This window comes from Phasianus colchicus, chromosome 12, assembly GCF_987193195.1.
Source record: "Phasianus colchicus chromosome 12, bPhaCol1.hap1.1, whole genome shotgun sequence".
Classification (NCBI taxonomy): Eukaryota; Metazoa; Chordata; class Aves; order Galliformes; family Phasianidae; genus Phasianus; species Phasianus colchicus.
This window is the reverse complement of record NC_143447.1, coordinates 18,735,021-18,754,190: the sequence shown is the minus strand read 5'-3', so window position 1 is coordinate 18,754,190 and position 19,170 is coordinate 18,735,021. Positions and strand designations below refer to the sequence as shown.

The 19,170-nt window shown below is 38.7% G+C and overlaps 1 protein-coding gene across 6 annotated transcripts in view; it reads left to right on the top strand.

The window, feature by feature from the left end:
• The window catches only part of MEGF11 (multiple EGF like domains 11), a 273,539-nt gene that overhangs the window by 105,245 nt on the left and 149,124 nt on the right, over nucleotides 1-19,170 (top strand). For all 6 annotated transcript variants that reach the window (XR_016470490.1, XM_090149151.1, XM_090149152.1 and 3 more), the window contains one exon: nucleotides 432-524. Coding sequence is in view for 5 of the 6 variants with exons in the window: in XM_090149151.1 (XP_090005277.1) it covers nucleotides 432-524 (93 nt within the window). In the remaining variant the exon portion in view is untranslated. The remainder of the gene's footprint in view (nucleotides 1-431; nucleotides 525-19,170) is intronic.

Genomic DNA, 19,170 nt, shown 5'->3' with positions numbered 1-19,170 from the left:
GTAAAATTATTTCTTTTCCTCAAGCTATTTTGTACAAATCTGTTTTTGGGGTCTTCGGAGTTCCATTTTCTTTCATGAACTGGAACAACTTGAACGCAATAAAAGAAGCTAGTATTCTGTAATTATAATAATCCTAAGTGTCAGTTTGTTAAAAATTTTATTATGAAGCAAAACTGCTAACCAAAGTAATTTCTGGTGTTAGAGTTTTTCATTACAAAGAGCTGAACTGACAAATGAGTTTATTGCTGTCTAGAGAACTATATTTTATTTTGGTCACTTAGTATTAATTAAATCTTACAAGTAATTATTTTTTGTTTGTTTTCTTTGTTTAATATTTTTAAACAAAATATTGCTCTCTAAGGCATAGTTTAGTGGATGTTTACCAACAGCTTAATATATTTACAAAACTGTGTATTTTTTCTTCTTAACAGCACTCTGCACAGAGGAGTGTGTGCATGGAAGATGTGTTTCTCCTGACACTTGTCATTGTGAACCAGGATGGGGAGGTACTGATTGCTCTAGTGGTGAGTAAAGATTGCAAAAATGTAATAAAGATATATACTGCTATTAAAAATTGTAGGAAACAAAGCAGTGGCCTTAGAAATTGGGTGCTTTAAATGGAAATTGAAGCTTGTCAGTTGGTTATTTTGCAGTGATTAATGTGTGATATTACTCTTTCCTACAGTAGTGACTTTCGATTTTTCGCTTGTTCTTATAAAGAAATGTTAAATGCAGTGAAGGATGCTCTTAATGCTTTCTATCCTGTTATTGGAATACCAATGTAGATATTATACCTCTATTATCATTTTTTTTTCTTCAATCTTTGCTACTTCAAATTCTTCATTAAGAATTTTGTTTAGTAGTTGGGGTATTTTCTAGACAGAATACTTGTCCAATTGAAACCAGTGGGAGTTTTACCATAGACTCTTCATGCAGCTCAGATTCTTCCTTCTGACTCGAAATCCACACCCTGAATTATCCGTACTGCGCAAGGTGGGAAAATGGTTGAGGTGGGAGTTCTGTGCTGTTTACTAGAAAATCAATTCACACTTTAGGCTTTCAGTTCTTTCAGCTGGAGAAGATTTTCATGTCAAAGTTTCTTAATTGATAAAGGTAAGTTTAAGTCTACGTGACTAGTTCATGCTAGAGTGAGATAGCAAGCGTTCTTTCTGGTATAAACATCAGAGATGGGTGTAAAATTGGTCCAATCAATTACTGACATAACAGAAATAAGCTTGTTAATTGAACTCCGTGTATTAGGCAAGCAAGTAAAGCTGCATATACAAAGATCTCTATAGTCACTTGCTGAACAAACAGTTTATTTTGCTGTTAGTCCCTCCCTTCCTTGCACATTGATTGTGATCTTAAGAAAGAGACATCGTTACCAGGCAAAAAGATAACAGGTAAAGGTTGGCATCAGAAGAGAACAAGAGTTCAGTTTGACTGGGAGAACACCTACAGAGGCTAAAGTCAATGGGACAGACTGTTCTCTGGTTACCTGTTTTCTGTTTGCAGCTTTGCTTCTATCTCCCCACTTACAGCAGCAAAGGCAACTATGAGAGGAAGGGGAGCAGAAAGAAAAGCCATGTAACCTTTTCGGATGACCTGACATATAGACAAGGGAAAAACTTGGAAGGCATAACTTACTAAAAATCTATCTAGAACAATACTGCTATCTTGAGAAAAATAGTTCTTTTAATTGTAAAATAATTTAGTGTCTCAGATAATTGTTTTATCCTTTGGTTATTTTTGGCAGTAGATAACGATCAACCTAGCAGGCAGTGGGTTTTTATACACTGCATATGTACTTAGAGAATTTCAAAAATGAGAAAATAATAAAAACCTTGTGATAACATGGGCATACATCACATGTTCATTTACACACACGTGCATACACACTAAGAGTAACAAGCATTCCAAAGCACAAATGGGCCTTGTGAACTAAAACTAGCCAGTGACTCATATTAAATTACACTAATCTTGCAAGTGAAGATAAAAAGAAAAAGAAGGTTTTCCTATATTGAATATTTAGCTTTTCAAAGTAATTAGGAATATTAAAGTACTGACAAAGATTGAGATAGAAACATTATTCATAACTTTTATTTCCGCACTGGGCAGCAATCCAGTATATTTCATTTATGAGATTTCAGCAGTGGAAAGAGAAGCAGTAGCCAATTCCTAAATTAAATATGCCCTGTTAACTTTTATAAATGATAGCCCAGGATTAGCTTCAAAATTTAAGCTTACATTTTATTAATATAATTAGTGTGTTCACTGGACTATTGTGCCCATTGTCTTTCATTCCACTTGTTATATGCTGGGCAACATGCATTCTTGTCCTAAGGTCTGATCTGACAAGCACCACTGTCAAGTGTAATGCATATAAGTGTGAATGGCCTCATTGAAGTTAGCTTTTACTGCAGCCATGAGAGTTACTCACTTTTATGCCTGATACTAAAAGTTTGGATGACTGGCCTCCTTACTGTTCAGAAACTTTGTTTGAATTAAAAGGTATAGAACAGTTATCAGCTGAATACTTTACAATCATTGTTCTGAGTATTTCCACGAGAGAAGCTGGGAGCCTTTTCCTGGCTGATGCTGATACAATTCAGATACAATGGTGATTCACACATTGGGACTTAACTTTATCCATCAATAATTTGGAAAACTATATTCACTTTTACTGGACTAATCTATTACCTGTGTCTACTTTCTTCTTATTTCTTCATTAATATTGAATAGCTGTATGAAGGATACATGTCTGCAGTGACAAATAAATGTGATTTGTTAGGTGTTTCGGAATGGCTGGTAAAGCTGTGCTCCAGATAAACTGAAGCTGTTGGTTATATCCCAGCCACCCGTTCTGTGTGTGGCCCTTGAGCTTTGCTATGTGAACCTCAGTATGAGTGATTTCATAAAGTCATAGGCATATCGCTTTTACTGTTGGCAATTTGAAACTATTTTACTGGGAAAGCAATTGCTTGGCAAAACACTCTCTTTAGATTTAAAAAATCACACAGGAGAAGCAATTGTTTCCTGAAAGTAACATTAAGAAATGGAGCCTGATTGAACTGGGTGTCATTGTTGTGTACCTGGGAAAGGTCTAGGGATGCTCACACAGCTTGAGGTATCTCAACACTGCAAGCCAGACTGGTGTAGCTTTCTAAAATTTATGTATATCCTCATTTGATTTGGTGAGTCAAATTCAAACAAACCAGAGCTCCAGCACAAGGTCACTTCAAAACCAAAAGTCAGGTCCAAATGTTTGGGTATTTTTCTTCTTTTGGTGTGCTGCAAAGAGTGCCTGTGCTAGGAAAGCTTATGGATTCTGACACTGAGCATAGATTTCCTACAGAGAGACATACTTTTGATGTTAAATCTTAGTGTTATTGTTCTCCCTTGACTGGAATATATACAGTTAAATGGTTTGAATAGTTACAGCGACAGCCTGTAGTCATCCAAACAATTTAAAATCCTTTTCAGACTTCATTTCATGCTTTCATAAAACTCAGCCTGTAAGACAGCAGTCAGAAATCTCACCGTTTTGTGCAGCTTCCATTGACTGACCATGGTACGTGTTAGAGTTCATCTGTTGTCAAGGTTAAAATAAGTTCAGATGAATTGCTAAACAATTATAAAAAAAAAAAAAAAAAAAGTGCCATATTCAGCTCTGCATGCCTCTATACCTGTGTTTTACTGCATGCTGTTGTACATCTGTTGATGCCCGCAGGCCTAGCCTTGATTTCCTGCTATAAAGCTGCAATATATTAAGGCTTGATTACCATAACAATAAAAAGAGAAGTAATGAGGTATTAACTAAAGAAGCTCTCGAATAAGAAGTTTTTCAAGGTTTTAATGATGTTAAAAATTAAAAGTCTTTAAAAAGCACATACCCTTTCCCTTCTCTTTTAACTTGGTTTTGATTTGTTTAAAATCATGCCCATTATGTCCATGCAATCTGCAGTGTTTTGTTGTTTTTTTTAATACAAAGGAAAATGGCAAATGCTCTGTGTGAACTTACCTGCTCACCTGTCCAATTATTTCAAAGCAATTAACTTCAAACAGTATGATATACTGGCGTGAAGTTCTGGTAGGAATATAATTGACTGTTGGTGGTTACCTGGCCTTTTCTGGGTCTTGATAATAACCATCTGTATTTGTAAGTATTTAGGCCGCCATCCAGGAAAGCACTTAAGCATGTCCTTAAGTTGACACATGAGCAGAACTTTTCATCTACTTTAAATTAAGCAGGTGTTTGAGGATGTTGCTGAGTCAATTTTGAAGAAACAACTAAAAATATCTTAGTGAAATCTAAGACCCTCATTGAATTCATCAGACCTACAGAGAAGAAAGTTGTCTCTCTTCCAGAATGCCAAAGCTCATCTGGCTGCATTACTGAAGACTTATTTTTACTCTAACAAGTACTTTTCATTGTGAGGAAGATCTCCAATATCTTCCTGTAAGAAGGGAATTCACCAAACAGCGGACAACAGGTAGAAAAAGGAAAGTTCAGCGCAAGCACCCTGAATTATAAGCAAGAACCTTCCAAAACTGTGTGTGCCAGTTTCAGAAATTTCAAAGTAAAGAAACAAAGAAGTTGTAATGACAAACTAAAGTGGTTTTCAACATGTTTGCTTTGCTAGTAGTTTCAGCAGAAAATATAGTAGTTGTCCAGACTGTAATTAAATGGATGTTGGCATAATAATGCAAAACCATCCTTTGTGCTTCATCACCTGAGGAGAGGGGCTATGCTATTACTGTCTGGCATGGGCAGCTCAGTACTGTACACGTATGTATAACATAGATTTCTTTGGAAAGGATGTTCCATAGAAATGATCATCAAGAGAAACTATTTCATCTTTATCTTTTTGTCAAAAATAGCCAAGGTCATAACAACAGGCAAGTATAACCTAACAGCAAGATCACATTTAAGGGTATAGCCCTAGAGCAGCTGGATTGCTTCAGTTCTGAAACTTGTGATGAATGAGAACTGCGGACGCTGTGCTAAATCTGAATGGGGGTGTTGCTTGACAAGTTATGAAAGAAATAGTAGAAATCTCAGGGGAAAAACTGAGTATTTTAAATGGGTCCATAGTGTTCTGCAGGTTTGCTTTTGACTTCCATATTCTCAGAATGCTTTGAACTATTTCTGAAGAAGGCATAACATTCAAAGGAATCCTGTGACATGTCTGACTTGTGTACAAAGCATTAAATGAAATTCAGCTTAAGATCAGGGATGTATCTGATGGAATCATTAGCCAAATGTTTGTCCTTGGCTTCTGAAGACAGGAAGGCTGACTGGGAAGGCACCCTGGGAAGAGGTGTAGAAGTGTGGGTCCTCAGCAGTTCCAGTCCTTGAGTGGAGTGCTGCTTTGGTTCAGGGCCTGTCCTTGAAAGACAACTGTCCATGTTTCCTGTGTAGGAGTTTGTGCAACAAGTTTGTATCACAAGGACTGCTTCATCAATGTGACAGAATTGGAGAGATGTTTCTATCTCCAGTGAACCCTTGTATTTCATATGCCAGTGAAAAATCTAAGTTTAGGTAAAATTTCTAAAGATCTGTTTAAAAGCAGACTGTGGTCTTTAAACTTTTAATACACATTTCATTTAAGCCAAGCTCAAACTTCAGCTTAATGCTGATGTGATCTGCAGATTCAGTGACAGCTGCATCATGCAAAGAGATGTACATATATAAAGGCAAGCTCCAGTGAGGGTGCACACAAGGATCTTTCTGTATCAATTACAAAGCAGAATGGATCTCTTTGTTTCAGATTGTTCTTCCTTAAACATCCCAGTCCCTTCAACCTCTGAGCTAGTGTGGTCAGGTAAGCAGCTGCTGTCTCATTTCTGCCTCTGCAGGCTGTGGAGCCCACGCGTGCTCGGGCTCACACATCAGGTTGTCTGTGTGAGGCCATCTCTGTAGCAGCTGCACTTCCTGGGACAGCCTACACAGGACAGCCTGTAACCAGGGAGCTGAACATAAACACAAGCTGCTGTTCGACGCAGTTAGCACAGCAGCATGTCCTGCATGTATATTTTTATACAGATAATTTGGCTGCACTAAACTGGACTAATCTGTCATTTTTCATTCTGTGGGAATAGTTTTCCTCTCGCTGAAGATGTTAATATTGCTGCTCACATGGTTGTGGTATTTTCTTCTCACTCTGTAACAGATATGATAGTGTACTCTTAGCTTCTAAGAGTTAACTGCTTTGGAGGTGCTGTGAACTTATGGAAAGGTGTGGGAGTTATATTTGTCTTGGCTTTTCCCAGAGTAACTGGACCGAGCAGAAGCCAACAGTTGATCCCGGAAAGGAAAATGTAGATTCAAGATTTACTTTGGAGAGAAATTGCTTTTTGCACCTCTGCTGTGTGATTCATTGATGACGAGTAGATCAGTTGCCAGTTGTCCTAAAAGTTGTACTAAAGAGAGTGAAAAATAGAAAAGCACCCCGTGTCCTTTTACTTTTTATCTTCATCTTCACTGTCACAGGGTGGGAAAGGACTTCCTTGAATCAGCTGCTCTTGTCTGAGGCCCATGTAGTGACAGATCATTCTCTCCCATCAGTTCCAGCTCTCCTTTGAGACTGCCTTTTTTGAATGATTTTGAAGATTCGATTGAGCTGTCCTCATTCTGCTTCGGTCCCTGGAGTTCTGTCTTGCTCACAGTGTTGCTCTTCAGATGTGATCTAGCAATGTACTTCATGTGTATGAGTAGTACTTTTAAAGTCATTAATGAACAACTGATGTTTTTAATGTAAGATAAATGCTTAGGTCATTATCAGAATGGGAACATAAGAGATGAGGGGGGAAATCAGGTTGATGAGGATCTCATTTAGGGACCAAGAGAATTACTAAGTATCATCCAGGCTTATCAATGACAGTTACTTCTTTCAGTGTGTTAAAACCAAACTCTGCTTCACCAAAAAAAAAAAAAAAGAGAGCCCCAAACTGTCCTACAGAGAAGGACAGTCTGCAGGGTGCTGATCTGAACACGTTTGTCCGTTCTGAACAGAGGTGATGCTTTGACGTACCGCATAGGTGAGTGTGAGAGGGCAGAGAAGTGATCTGAAAATATTACAGGCATGTAGTGTGATAAGCCTCCAGGTGTAAAATATTATTTTAATGTAAAATGTTATTAGAATAATTCTGCACAATTATGTAATTATTGCAATATTACTACAATCATCTCCTCTGTTAAATCATCCAGTTCTTTCTATGTTTGTCTGCTTTGGTTAAAGAGATGAGCCATAATGAGTTATATGCTAGAGTGAATATTCATATAAGACTTAGATGATCTGTTAAAACCAGGCTTCTCATTTGTGCCTAGGTCTATAGCTGTAATATTAGTGTACATATACACTGATTTAAGGCATATAGTGGGCAAACAGGATGTAGGAGGCCAGAGCTGATGGCTATCTGAGCACAGCACCTCACATCTACTTGGTCTCGTGCCTCCCATGAGCTGTATGTGATCAGTATGGAAATTCTGCATCCTGTGTAACTGAACTGTTAGACAATTGGATCATGCCTTGTACTTCTAGAAAGTCAATCCACTGGCTCTCTGAATCCAACTCTGAATTGATGCTGGAATCCAAAGACAAGAGAGGTTATGTGCAAATTTTTTGGTATAAAACCTTACTGGTTGCCCATCATTAAGGACTGAGGGCTTTGGAGGGGGGGCACGCAGAGATGCTCAGATTTCATAGAAGAGAAAGGGGTGTGTGTGTAGGAATGCTGGGAGCAAGCAGGGTTCTGTGCTGAAGTTTTATTCGTGACCAAGGCAATTGTGTTGATGAGTTGTCTCTAATTGGGAATACAGGTTTACACTTCAAGGGTAATTTTCAGTAAAGGAAATCATGGTTGCTAGTACTGAATGGGCTTAATGCATTCTGGTGCAGGTCTTCCTGAGGTTTTACAAGGGGGAATTTGGCTGACGCACCTTTTTTTGTGTGCCTAATTGTTGAGAACTGAGAAGACTTTATATTAAAGCAGTATATGCGCTATGAGTTGTTAGTTTTATTAATTTGACTGAGGTTTTCTTCACTTTGGACAGGGTAATAGCTATAAAAGAAGGAATCTACTAAAATATTTTTTTAATGAACTGAATTACTAATGTTAAATTTCATTGCTGAAGCATCTTGCAGTAATGTGGCTTTAAATGTGCACTACACAAATGAACAGACTTTAGATCAATTTAAAAGTACCACTACTATCATTTCATGGCCTGGATGCTAAAGTGCTGTCACTTGGAGAAAAGAGCAGAATTCCTTCTTCCATAGTGCAGGCAAAAGTCTCAGGCTTAGACACCCATTCAAAAGTATTCCCAGAGTTTTTGCTTGCTAACAGAAAAACAAATGTAATGGTTCTAAGCTGATTATTTCAGTGCTTGCTAGAGTGATGCACTTCAAAGAATGCTTGGAGAGGGCAGAGCTCTGCTCACTGCTGGCCCTAAGGTATCAGCAAATCCCTGTGAGCTGCTTCAGGTGGCTGCAGCAGAGGAGCCTGAGGCTGGCTCTGACTTCAGCTGGGTTCTGAGTGGCTGCCTCCAGAGATGTGTGATACAAGTGGGAAAGACCCTACTGCCCCTTCACCTATTTGTGTTCTTGGGATGTTTCCAAAGATGCTCTTCTTCCTAGTTACAGCGCTATTTTAAAGGCAGTGATTAAGCACTGAAGTCACAAGGGATTTTCCTTCTTTCTCTCGTCCATCATTTGTGTTATTGTATGATATGATAGCATATTTCTGAAGTGAAATGTTTTCATAAAATGTTTCTCTGACTAATCTTGTTCTGCTAAATTACACTTCTGAAAATCCCCTCAAATAGATACCCTGATACTTGTCTGGAATCCTTATAAAACATGGAAAAAGATTTTGCCACGGGAGAAGATATCCTGTGTCCTGAGTGAAATGAATGTTTGTTGAAACAGCTTGTTTGCCTCAGTGATGTGGAGAGAAATGATGAAATAGCAGAGGGCTGAACTACAGCCTATCTGACTGTAAATGCAGGGATGGGAGCAGGGCTTCATACCACTGCTCACAGGTGAGCATTTTACTCTTGCTGCTAATCTAGCTTTGGCAAGGAATGCAGAGGGCCCTTAGTTATCTGTGCAGAAAAGCATACAAAATAAGGAAATGTGTTATGGCCAAAGCAAAAAAATGAGCAGATGGTGTGCTAGCACCATACCTGCCTCTCCGAGGGGATTGCTGTAGCACAGCCACCACTTACAAACACGCTGTTATGAACTGACACCAATCCCAAGAACAAGGGGAATATGATACACATGGGAGCATGGAATAGACACAGAACAGAATAAAGATTGAGGTATGACAGCGGAAGAATGTGGGGGGAATAGAGGAAAACCTAGTAACAGGTGAGACAACAGGCAGAAGCAGCTGGGGACAGGAAGAGTGCAGATAATTGGAACTGAGAAAATGAATGGTGAAATGCAGTAGTTGTGCAAAATGAGCACTTTAGTGTTCATGCGAGGCACTAACCATTTCAGACTTGTGAGCAGTTAATGCCTCATTCTACAGAGAAGAAAGTACAAATTTGGTTGAAATTAAAGTAGAAGGAGGAGAGAAAGAATGGTGGTGGAAGAGAAGATGCTACAGCCAGGCCAACGATGGTGAAAATTGCTGTTAATTTGAGAGAACAAAAGAAATGGCAAAGATCAAGGGGAGGCAAACCCTGATGTGCCAGGTATTGCCTCAAACAGGAAAAAGTGAGGTGTTGAAGGAATGCTTTTTATCATGCAAAAAAAATTAGTGAAGTGAGAAAGAATGTGATGCTTGCAAACTAGCGGTAATAATCAGGCAGAAGAAAGATTTAGAGATGAAGTGTTCTGTCTAAAGTGGCATTTGTCTTTTTGGTACTGGCAAAGAAACCCATTAAAGTGTTTATGCAGGGATGTAAACATCTATTCTATGGTAGTCATCGGCACTATAGCTTCAATAAACAGTGTTTAATGTTTAAACAAGATATATTGCAGTGGGATGCTGGAACTTATGGAGCTTTCAACTGCCAAAACTGCCTTTTCTTGGCCTGGAAAAGTAGTGCAAGCAAGAAAAGTGCAGTTTTTAACCACCAGTTTTTATGTTTTTACTGACAAAAATGTTAGGGTAATATCAGAAATTTTGCACATTAAGGAAAATTTCTACAGTCAAAAGTTCACTTGTACTGCTGCACTCAAGGAAACATTTTACATCTCCAGTCTTAACCCTTCTTTATACCATTTAAACATCTTGAATGTGTAGTCTATGATAAGCACATCCTTCAGTCATTTCTTTACAGCTCCAAAAGACTTGTTTTAGTCCAGAAAAACTGCAGGATTTTGTTTATAAAACATGCTGGTGTTAACCTAGCAGAATATCTAAAAGTTTTGGATTGAAAATGAGAGTTCAAAATACCTGAATCTTGTTCAAGAAAACACAGTGAATGCCATTTGTCAGGAAAACTGGGAAGGGACCCAAGTGTCACAGATTTGGGTGTCACTTTCTTTGTAATGACAAGAACTCTAGAAATATGAACAATGAGCTAAAAGATGAGTAAAATCAGGTGATAGCAATACATGTTAAGTTTCTGGGTTGTGGAGTAAAATAAAGTGCTACACAGCTGCTACACAGAGACATGCTTAAAGGGACCAAAGACAGGCAAAAAAATGAAAATGTACGGGACAAGTTCCTATCCATATCTACTTTGTAAAAAGAAGTTTCAGCCACTTTCCTACATTTGATGTGTGTTATGCAAGATGGATTTAGGGCCCGTTTGAAACAACAGTAAATGTCAGATAGGAATGATGTGTGTATTATTACTCAGACTGTTTTATATCAGGAAGATCTTTGTGGACATCATCCAGAAAGAACAGAGATAAAACACTCTTCTTTGATCCTAGAGGGTGGTCAGTCAACAGAAAAGTCTCTGCAGTTCATCATTTTCAGAAGCTTTCCTGCCTATCATAAAAAGCCTATTTATGTAAAAGCCAGAGACGGGTAGGGATATAACTCTGTCCAGAATGCTTAAAAATATGTATGTCAAATGCAGGATAGATTGGTTGAAATTACCCTGCAAAATGCAAGTTTTAACAGAATCAGCTAAAACATGAAGCAATGGACATTTGGAATAGGAATAGGATTTCTTACCTTCGCTACTGTCTGCTTAAACCTCACCTTTATGAACTCTTTGTATCAAGCTGCAGTGGTCTAACCATGCAACAGTATTAGAAAATGGATTGCACTGGAGATTTTTGCCAAGGACCAAAATCTGGTATCGTGTCTTACTTAGGTTGCAGTGATAATTTCCAAAATAAAAATCAATGCCTGGAAACCCAGACTGCAGAAGGAGGCAGGTTTGCAGGAAAACATAAAGACATACATGGAAGGTCCATTTTTCTGTAGGGATTGCAAGGTTTGCAGTTACAGAGACATGATTTTGCATCATCATCTACCTTAACTTACTAGTGCTCCATAATCACATAGATTACTAGTTTAATTGGAACAGCTGTAAAAAAATGCATACACTTCTATGAATCTTAGATTTGCCCTCTAGGACAAATTCCAGCTACTGAAAGATGGCACCCAGATTCTACTTCAGGGATACTGGTGGAAGGTGGTATCTCTTCCTTCCAGAACTGGTGGGATTATATTACATTTGGATTATGAGTCTAAAGACAGAGCTTGGTGGATTTGATTTCATCCTCAAGTGAAGAATTGCTTTAGTCACAACTAACTCAGAAGTGTATTGGGAAAAAGTTCCTAGTATTTAGGCTATTCATTGCATCTGATTGCAGCAACCCAGTTCTGGGTTTCTTAGGGACAGCCATTCTGTCAGATCAGTACGACAGTCTTTTGTCCTCAGCAGCTGGGTCCCAGCCCTCTTCAGAGTGCATAGATTCACAGCTTACTGAGATCACTGAAATACAGAAAGTTCCATTTTAAAAAACCATCTTTTACTGTAAGGGTGATCAAATGCTGGAACAGGTTGCTTGGAGGGATTACAGTCTGTCTTTGGAGATGCTCAACATTCAGCTGGAGACAGTTTGGCAAACTGCTCCGGCTTACCCTGCTTTGAGCAGAGGGTTTGGACTGGGTGATCTCCAGGGGTCCTTTCCTCCTCAACTATTCTACAGTTCTATGATTCCATGAATTATTTTATTCCCATAACTTTAGCAATCTCTGAGTTAGAGCAGAGGATTTATTGAATTGCTAGTTATGATAGAAAACATAGAATACATAAGCAGCAGGTCAAAGTATCCCAAAGGCCAACAGGAATCCTCCTGTATATGGGAGTTGAACTTTCTTAATGGTGACTCTATCCAAATGGTGGTTATGTGGTTGATCTCATTCTGAAATCCTGACATGGGAGTTCTCTTGAGGGGATGGATTTTGGGTACTGCTGAATTCAGTACAAGAGTTTCTTATTTGTATTCAAGAAAGGAGGTTCTGTTCCCAACTTTGTTTCTGAGACAGTCCATTTGCACACCTTTCTCTCTTCACTATTTTATAAAACGGTGATCCTACACGAAAACTTCTAAAGAAGAAATAGATGTTCTCATTAAATTAATAAGATCAAATGTTGTGTGTGTTCTATACTGAATGCATGTTTTCTAACTGGCAGAAAGAAATGATGTTAATTAATTACTTTGACATACAGTCGTGTTGTTGCAGACTGTGTTATAGATGTCCAGATGTTGGGTTGTTCTTCCAGGATGCAATATGTTCAAATGTATTAAGGAGTGCATTTTTTCTTTGTGTACAACTATGACAAATTAGCCAAGCTGCTAACTTGCTTGAAGGCATCTTTCACGCTTCATCCATTATATGAGTGATAGGTGATATTAAACCACTTTTCTTTGTTGTGAGGAAAAACACATTGTGGAAAATGGAAAGGAAATAATCAACACTAATATTTGTCCCAACTTCATTTTGTATCTGCATGCTCAATAGTTGGGTTTTTTTTTGCTTTTCATTCCCTTTTGCTTCATTTGCTCTGTTGCTGTACAGGACGTGTTGCTTCTTGGGAGCACGGGATCACATTTAGCTCACTATTTTATGGATGCAGAACCACGCAACTGGAATTATTCTGGACTTGCATATTATATGCCTACAGTTGACAATAGAAACTCAGCCTTTGTCAGTTTAACCCCCAGTAATGTGACTGTGTGGTTTTGCTTTTGCTCAGTTCTGAGGAAATAAGCAGGAAGAGTCAAGATGAGAATCATCAGGTCAAATTATAGAGATTTACACTTTTAAAAATGCTATCATTTCCTTCCTCTCATAATTTCAATAAATACTTGATTCATTAATATTTAAATGTGCCTACTTTTCCACATGGGCTTTAGATGTGTAGCTGTTATTTTGTTGTTGTATCATTTTTGCCTTTGCCTTTGTAATTTCTGAGGGCAACTTTCAGAATTAAGTACTAATTCTTTCTTTAATTTAATTGATTATTGAAATAACATTTTAGTTCCATCTGTGTTTTCAGTAGGAGCTAAAAATCTGTTCTAAATCATTCTGTGCCCTGCTAGATTCTCTGCACAAGTCTTTCAGCCTTTAAAGTACAGTTTCTGAACTGAAATTATTTTAAGTACATTGAGAAGGGGGGGGGGGGGGGGAAAGAAAAGAGAAAAAAAAGACCAAAAGACCAGTATGCCAGTATGGAAAGTAATGTTTTCTCTTAGTATTGGTGCTTGGAATAGTTTTTCATCCTTTCTGAATTTGTCAGAAGAAAACTCTATAATTGTTTTATTCTGTTAGTTAGCAGTGATACAAAGATAATTGATTCTCACTTGGTGCACAAACCAGCCTGATGTTAAGGCAGAACTATCAGTGATTTGTTATCCTGAATGCTTCTGTTCATATCAAACTTGTGCCATTTTAATTCAAGAGTAAACAGGGCTCTGAATGTAAATGAGAATTTTGAACGAACCAAAATGTTTCTTACCTTCAAATGTTTTTCTCAAGCTGAAGATTAGAGAAGACAAATTTCTGATGTTTACTGCTCGTTACTGTTTCTTTAAGAAGCCATAAAAATGAATTATTTCTAACCCAACAAGACTGTTTTTTTGAGTAGGCACTCCTTCCAGTTGTCATTTAACCAGACAGTTCTTCAAATTAAACTACAGGATGGCTTCACTCATAGTTTGCAGATAAATCTTGCCACTCAATGCTTTGATAAAGATAGAATTCCAAATTCTATCTTTTCTGCAACTCTTTCACACATCCAATAATAGGGATAGCAGAATAAAATGTTAAATATAAATTATAAAGCTCTGTGTTAGAGCTGGGTACCAGTCTTGATCAAGATGCTCCCTGTGTTTGCTGCACAACACAGAATTTCCACATTTCTATCCTGAAACTGAATTATTTCTTTAATAAAATAAGCAGTGGTCAGCACGGGTATATATGACTCATGCAGCTTGATAGGAGATTGAGAGTTTCATAACATTCAGGAAAGTCAACATAGGATTACATGAACCAGGTTCAAAATTCTATTTTTCTTCATTGAGGATTTCTTTCTATGCTTCCATTAAAAGGGGATTTGGGAGGACACATTCTGAGTACCCCAACTGGGAGGCAGCACCTTTGTGACAAAAGTACTTTGTTAATGTAAGTTTGTACACTGAACACCTCCAGTGGCCCAGACTGCTGTGAGGAGAATGTAGTGCCCTGTAGTACTTACTTTTCATTGAAGATCTCAAAATAGGACCCAGGTCCAGCTCCTGGGTGAGATTTCAGTTGTTAATTGATGTGGTGTGAGCTCTCTGCGCAGACTGAACTTTATTTGCTCTGTATTCTGCACATAGAAAGCATTTTCATTTCCATCCAGCAACTCTATGACTGATTAGCTCATGTTTACTTCACTCTCAGTATCTTCCTCTAGAGCCATGTATTTTCCTGGGTTCAATACAGAAATGGAAATTAAATGTCAAACTAGGCTCTGGTTTTTCAGAAGAGACAGACTTGAAAAACAGAAACATGACCAGAAGAAATGTTTAAAATTTTATCATAACCCAGCCCTCAGATATCTAGCAGCTGATTCTGTCCGGGGCTGTGTGTAATTACTTTTTAAGTAAGTGAACAGACTGGCCTCAGTTGCAGGATTGTTTGGTTTACTGTAATTAGGTAAATTAATCAGTACATTAACTTCCTAATGCAAAGCACTGTTCTTCTGAAATGAATTGCAGATATCGACTGTTTTGGTAAGATTTAAAGAACAAAACTTGGCCACTAGGTCAGCATTGTAAGGCTATGAGAATTCTGTAAACATGTAAAAGCTATTAAACTCCAGAAACAAATGAATTGGACAGAGAAAGTTACACTGGAGTTAATTTTTTTTTTCTTTTTAAGGGAAAAAAAACAGATTAGTTGGACTTAGTTGTTTCACTTTTGTCTAGAGATGTAAACATCAGTGCATAACTGCTTGATAAAATGGCATCAAGCACTGGTAATGGGATTCCATTTCAGTTCATGAGGTAAAGGGCTTCTCCGTGTCCTCTGTCTGCTTGCAGTGTTCCTGCTGGCATCACCCATACAACCCCAAAATCTGATTTCAGCATATTTGGGATTGGTTCTTGTTATGCACGGGGCAACTTGTGTAGCACCTGGGTGATGGTGCCTCCAGACTTTTCAAGTCTCAAAATCTCTTACCAGAATACTTTCTATGCAGCCCCCTGTTGTTAACAAAGGGACATCTGATAGCTAACATGAGTACAGAATGGCACGTTAAATCAGGCTTTCTGGTTTCTCCTGACTCATCCACCCTTTTATGTCAGTCTTTCAACACGATGATTCTCTGGACACATTAAACATGAATCAGTCCCTTTGTTTTAGCTGTTGAGTGCAGCCCTGTATCTCATTAAAGAAACTAAGTCACAATGAACAATGTCATATTTCTAAAACTTTTTAATCTCTCAAATAAATGCAGACCAGAGAACAGACTAAGATTTTTCCTGAGTAACTCACTGGAAAGGAAACTGGGTTTTAGAGTCAGGCATGGTGAATATCACCAGTTTCTAAATTGCCCCCAGCAGGGCATGCCACTACTACAGCAGGCTGAGGTTGGGAGATGATCCACTGTGCCAGACCCAGGCTCCAATGCCTTTTGTCCCCCTGGTTCTTTCTGTCTTTCTATCTTCTCCCTTCCATCCCATTTTTCCCTCATTTTCTGATTTTATCCATTCTTTTTCTTTGCTTCCCTGAAATATTGCCCTTAATGCCACCTAACTCTCAGGTGGAGAAAAGAGTGAGATACCCTTGCTCATGCCCCAAGTCTTCCACACAAGGAACCAGAGGCTGAGAGGCCTCCTGAGCTCCCAGCTCCACATGGCGAGCTGCCTTCCTGATTGCATTATCCACCGGGCAGGAGGTGGAGTGGGTTTCAAGGAGCTGCCTACTGTTTTACCCACAGTAAGATGTTGCAGAAAAGCAACTAAATGTTTCTCAAGCAGAGCAATTCAGGGTTTTAATGCCTCGTGTTCTCTAGAGTGCTCTGGTGCTGCTTAGTTAGCCTGGCCCAGAGTCTACAGCGGTGTTGATATCACAGAAGGATTAATATAATGCATTTCAAAATGACATCCTGCTTTTTCAGGATGTGCACATATATTCCAAGCATTCGGCATGCTTTACTTTCTTAGCTGAGTCACTGTTGAAGTAGAAACTACCAAGTGTGTCACATTGTGGTGTCCCTTCCAGATAGCTGTGGATGTACATATCATATAAAGGAAAACAGTGATGGGCAATTACTTAATGTCATTTGTCTTATGAGAATTCAATGTTTGCAAAGGATACAAAGTTGACACCCCAGGAGACTTGAGTAATGTATTTCTATGTTTGAACTTTAGCAGAGGAAGGGGAAGGAGAAGAGGGAAGAGAGAGGGACGTGTTATGACTCATAAGACATTTACTAAAATGTGGTAAGAGCCTATGAAACATGAGAGAAGTTGTGTTCACTTTAATTCTATTAATGGCCAGAGGTCTGTTCCTGCAAAATCTGTAATTGTTGTTTGGAAGCATCATAGTCACCATCTGAGCCTGCTTTCCAGTAGCTTTTCAGTAGCTCCAAAAGCCTAATTAAAACGAACAGTGTCTCCATTTCTTTAGAAATTAAGCTCAAACCAATTTCCAGTGCTGGCAGGTTTTGAGAACAGGTGAGGATGATTAAGCTGCTGACTGACCACATACTGCGCTGAGTCTCCTGGCACATGGCACCTCCCTAGTAGTGTCTTTTGTTTGCTTGTGATCATTAAAAACTAATTAGTGATATTAGGTCTTCTTACTGTAGTGTACTAGCAAAAAAACTAAGATGGATTTTGGTGAAAAGTTTCAATTTAGCTCCTGGCAAAGAGGTTTACTTTGTGTGTCAGAGATCAAAGTGTACATGGACAAGTCTCTTTGCGTGCCCTGTGAACAGTATGTTCGTACCTCAGAAAAAAAGGGCTTGGAGCTTCTGCAGCCTGCTTTGAGTAAAGCTTGAGGGTGTGGAGGGCCTGCTCCCCTCTGCCATTTCAGGCCACATAACTCACAACAGTTCTCAAACAGCTCTGACCTTACCTTCAGCTGAGGGAGGGCTTTCATCACACCAAGAAAGAGAGCAGCCTGTGTTTATTTATGTAGGTGGAGAGCCCTGAGATGCAGCCTGTATCAGAGCAGCATCATCTATTGATGTATTATCTTTAATGCCATTCCAAAAGACCCTAGATAGACAATGGTCTCAGGCTGAAATTTTTAGAATTGCTGAGGGCTGCTTCTTAAATTGCCATTTCAGAGCTGTCGGTGATATTTGGACTGTGCCCATTACCTTCACTTAGTATGTAAATCAAATGCTAGCTGCCGTTGTGCGTCCATTCTGGTCGAAATGAGGAGCTAGATACCCAAAACCTAGCCAAAATGCTCTTATTAGCTGTGGCTTGAAAGAAGGTGGATATGCAAATATTCTTTCTAGTTGCAGGGATTTGAATTATTTGTGTACAGTGTAATTTTTCATGCATCCTTTTGTTCAGCAATTAATATTTAATGGTCTGAAATAAAACTGTCAAACAATATGTTCTTTGCAGTGCAGTATTAAAATATCTACCAATCCTTCATACTCTATTATAATGAAACGTTAGAGCGGCTAACGTGAATGGTGGTTTAATTTCATTATATTAGTAAAAAGATTGGGTTTAATAATTTCCCTTATTTTATTTCACATAGAGGTTGGGGGTTTTTGTTTTTCTTTTCTTGTTAGTACGTGCAAGAGAAATGTAAGAAAATGTGAGTACATGAGGATGTTAATGATTTTAAGGTATCCATTCAGTGGAATTTCTCTTATACCCATTTGTAGGCTGCCTGGAAATGTGTCTCAACTTAATTCTCTAGTTATAAGCAATTTGCAACTTGAGCAATAATCTTCATAACCTTTGCTACAGTTGTGTCCTTGATGTAATAGGGAAGGTAGCGCATTAGTAGTCACATGCTGAGCTCTGGCTGTACCTGAGATTTAATGATATTTAACTCTGGACCTAATTTCAGCTTACAAGCGATTACATGCTGTCCTCTGGGACACTGATGCAAAGAATTTCCAAATAAGTCGCGAAATAGTGATGAATTAACTTGTAGTCTTGTCAAAATCAATTATCTTACATGACAGCTCAACTACACTTTTCTGTTTGCTGCACTGCAGCATGCTAAACATCAGCCAAAGTGTAAACATAAAGTCCTTGTATGTCAAAACTCTCTGGTAGATTGATCTTGCATTTCACGTGCAGAGACTCTCCCAGAGTCATAGTGGAAATGCTTTACTTACATTCACAAAAACTGAATATTCCTTCATGCTGTGTTTGTAAACTGTTATGCTAGTGTGCTGTGCAGTCATAAAAATATTATACGATTTGATAAAAATATACCTGTGGATCTTGTCCTTCGGGGATCAAAGTTAAATCTCTTTTGGGATGTGCTATGCTCAGTCAGTGCAAGGTGAGTGCTCTGGCTTGGTGCAATCTATAGCCAGCTGCTCCTCTGCAGGGCAGGGCATGGACACATGCCTGTAGGGGGTAAACCAAAGGGCCCCTCCCCATGTGCATGGGGCTGCAGTAGGAAAACTGAAGTTGAATTTCCCAGCCTGAAAAGTCAAGGTGGTTTAGCTGCACCCAAGGACCTGACCGATTTGCTCTGGTTTTGATTCTCCACAGA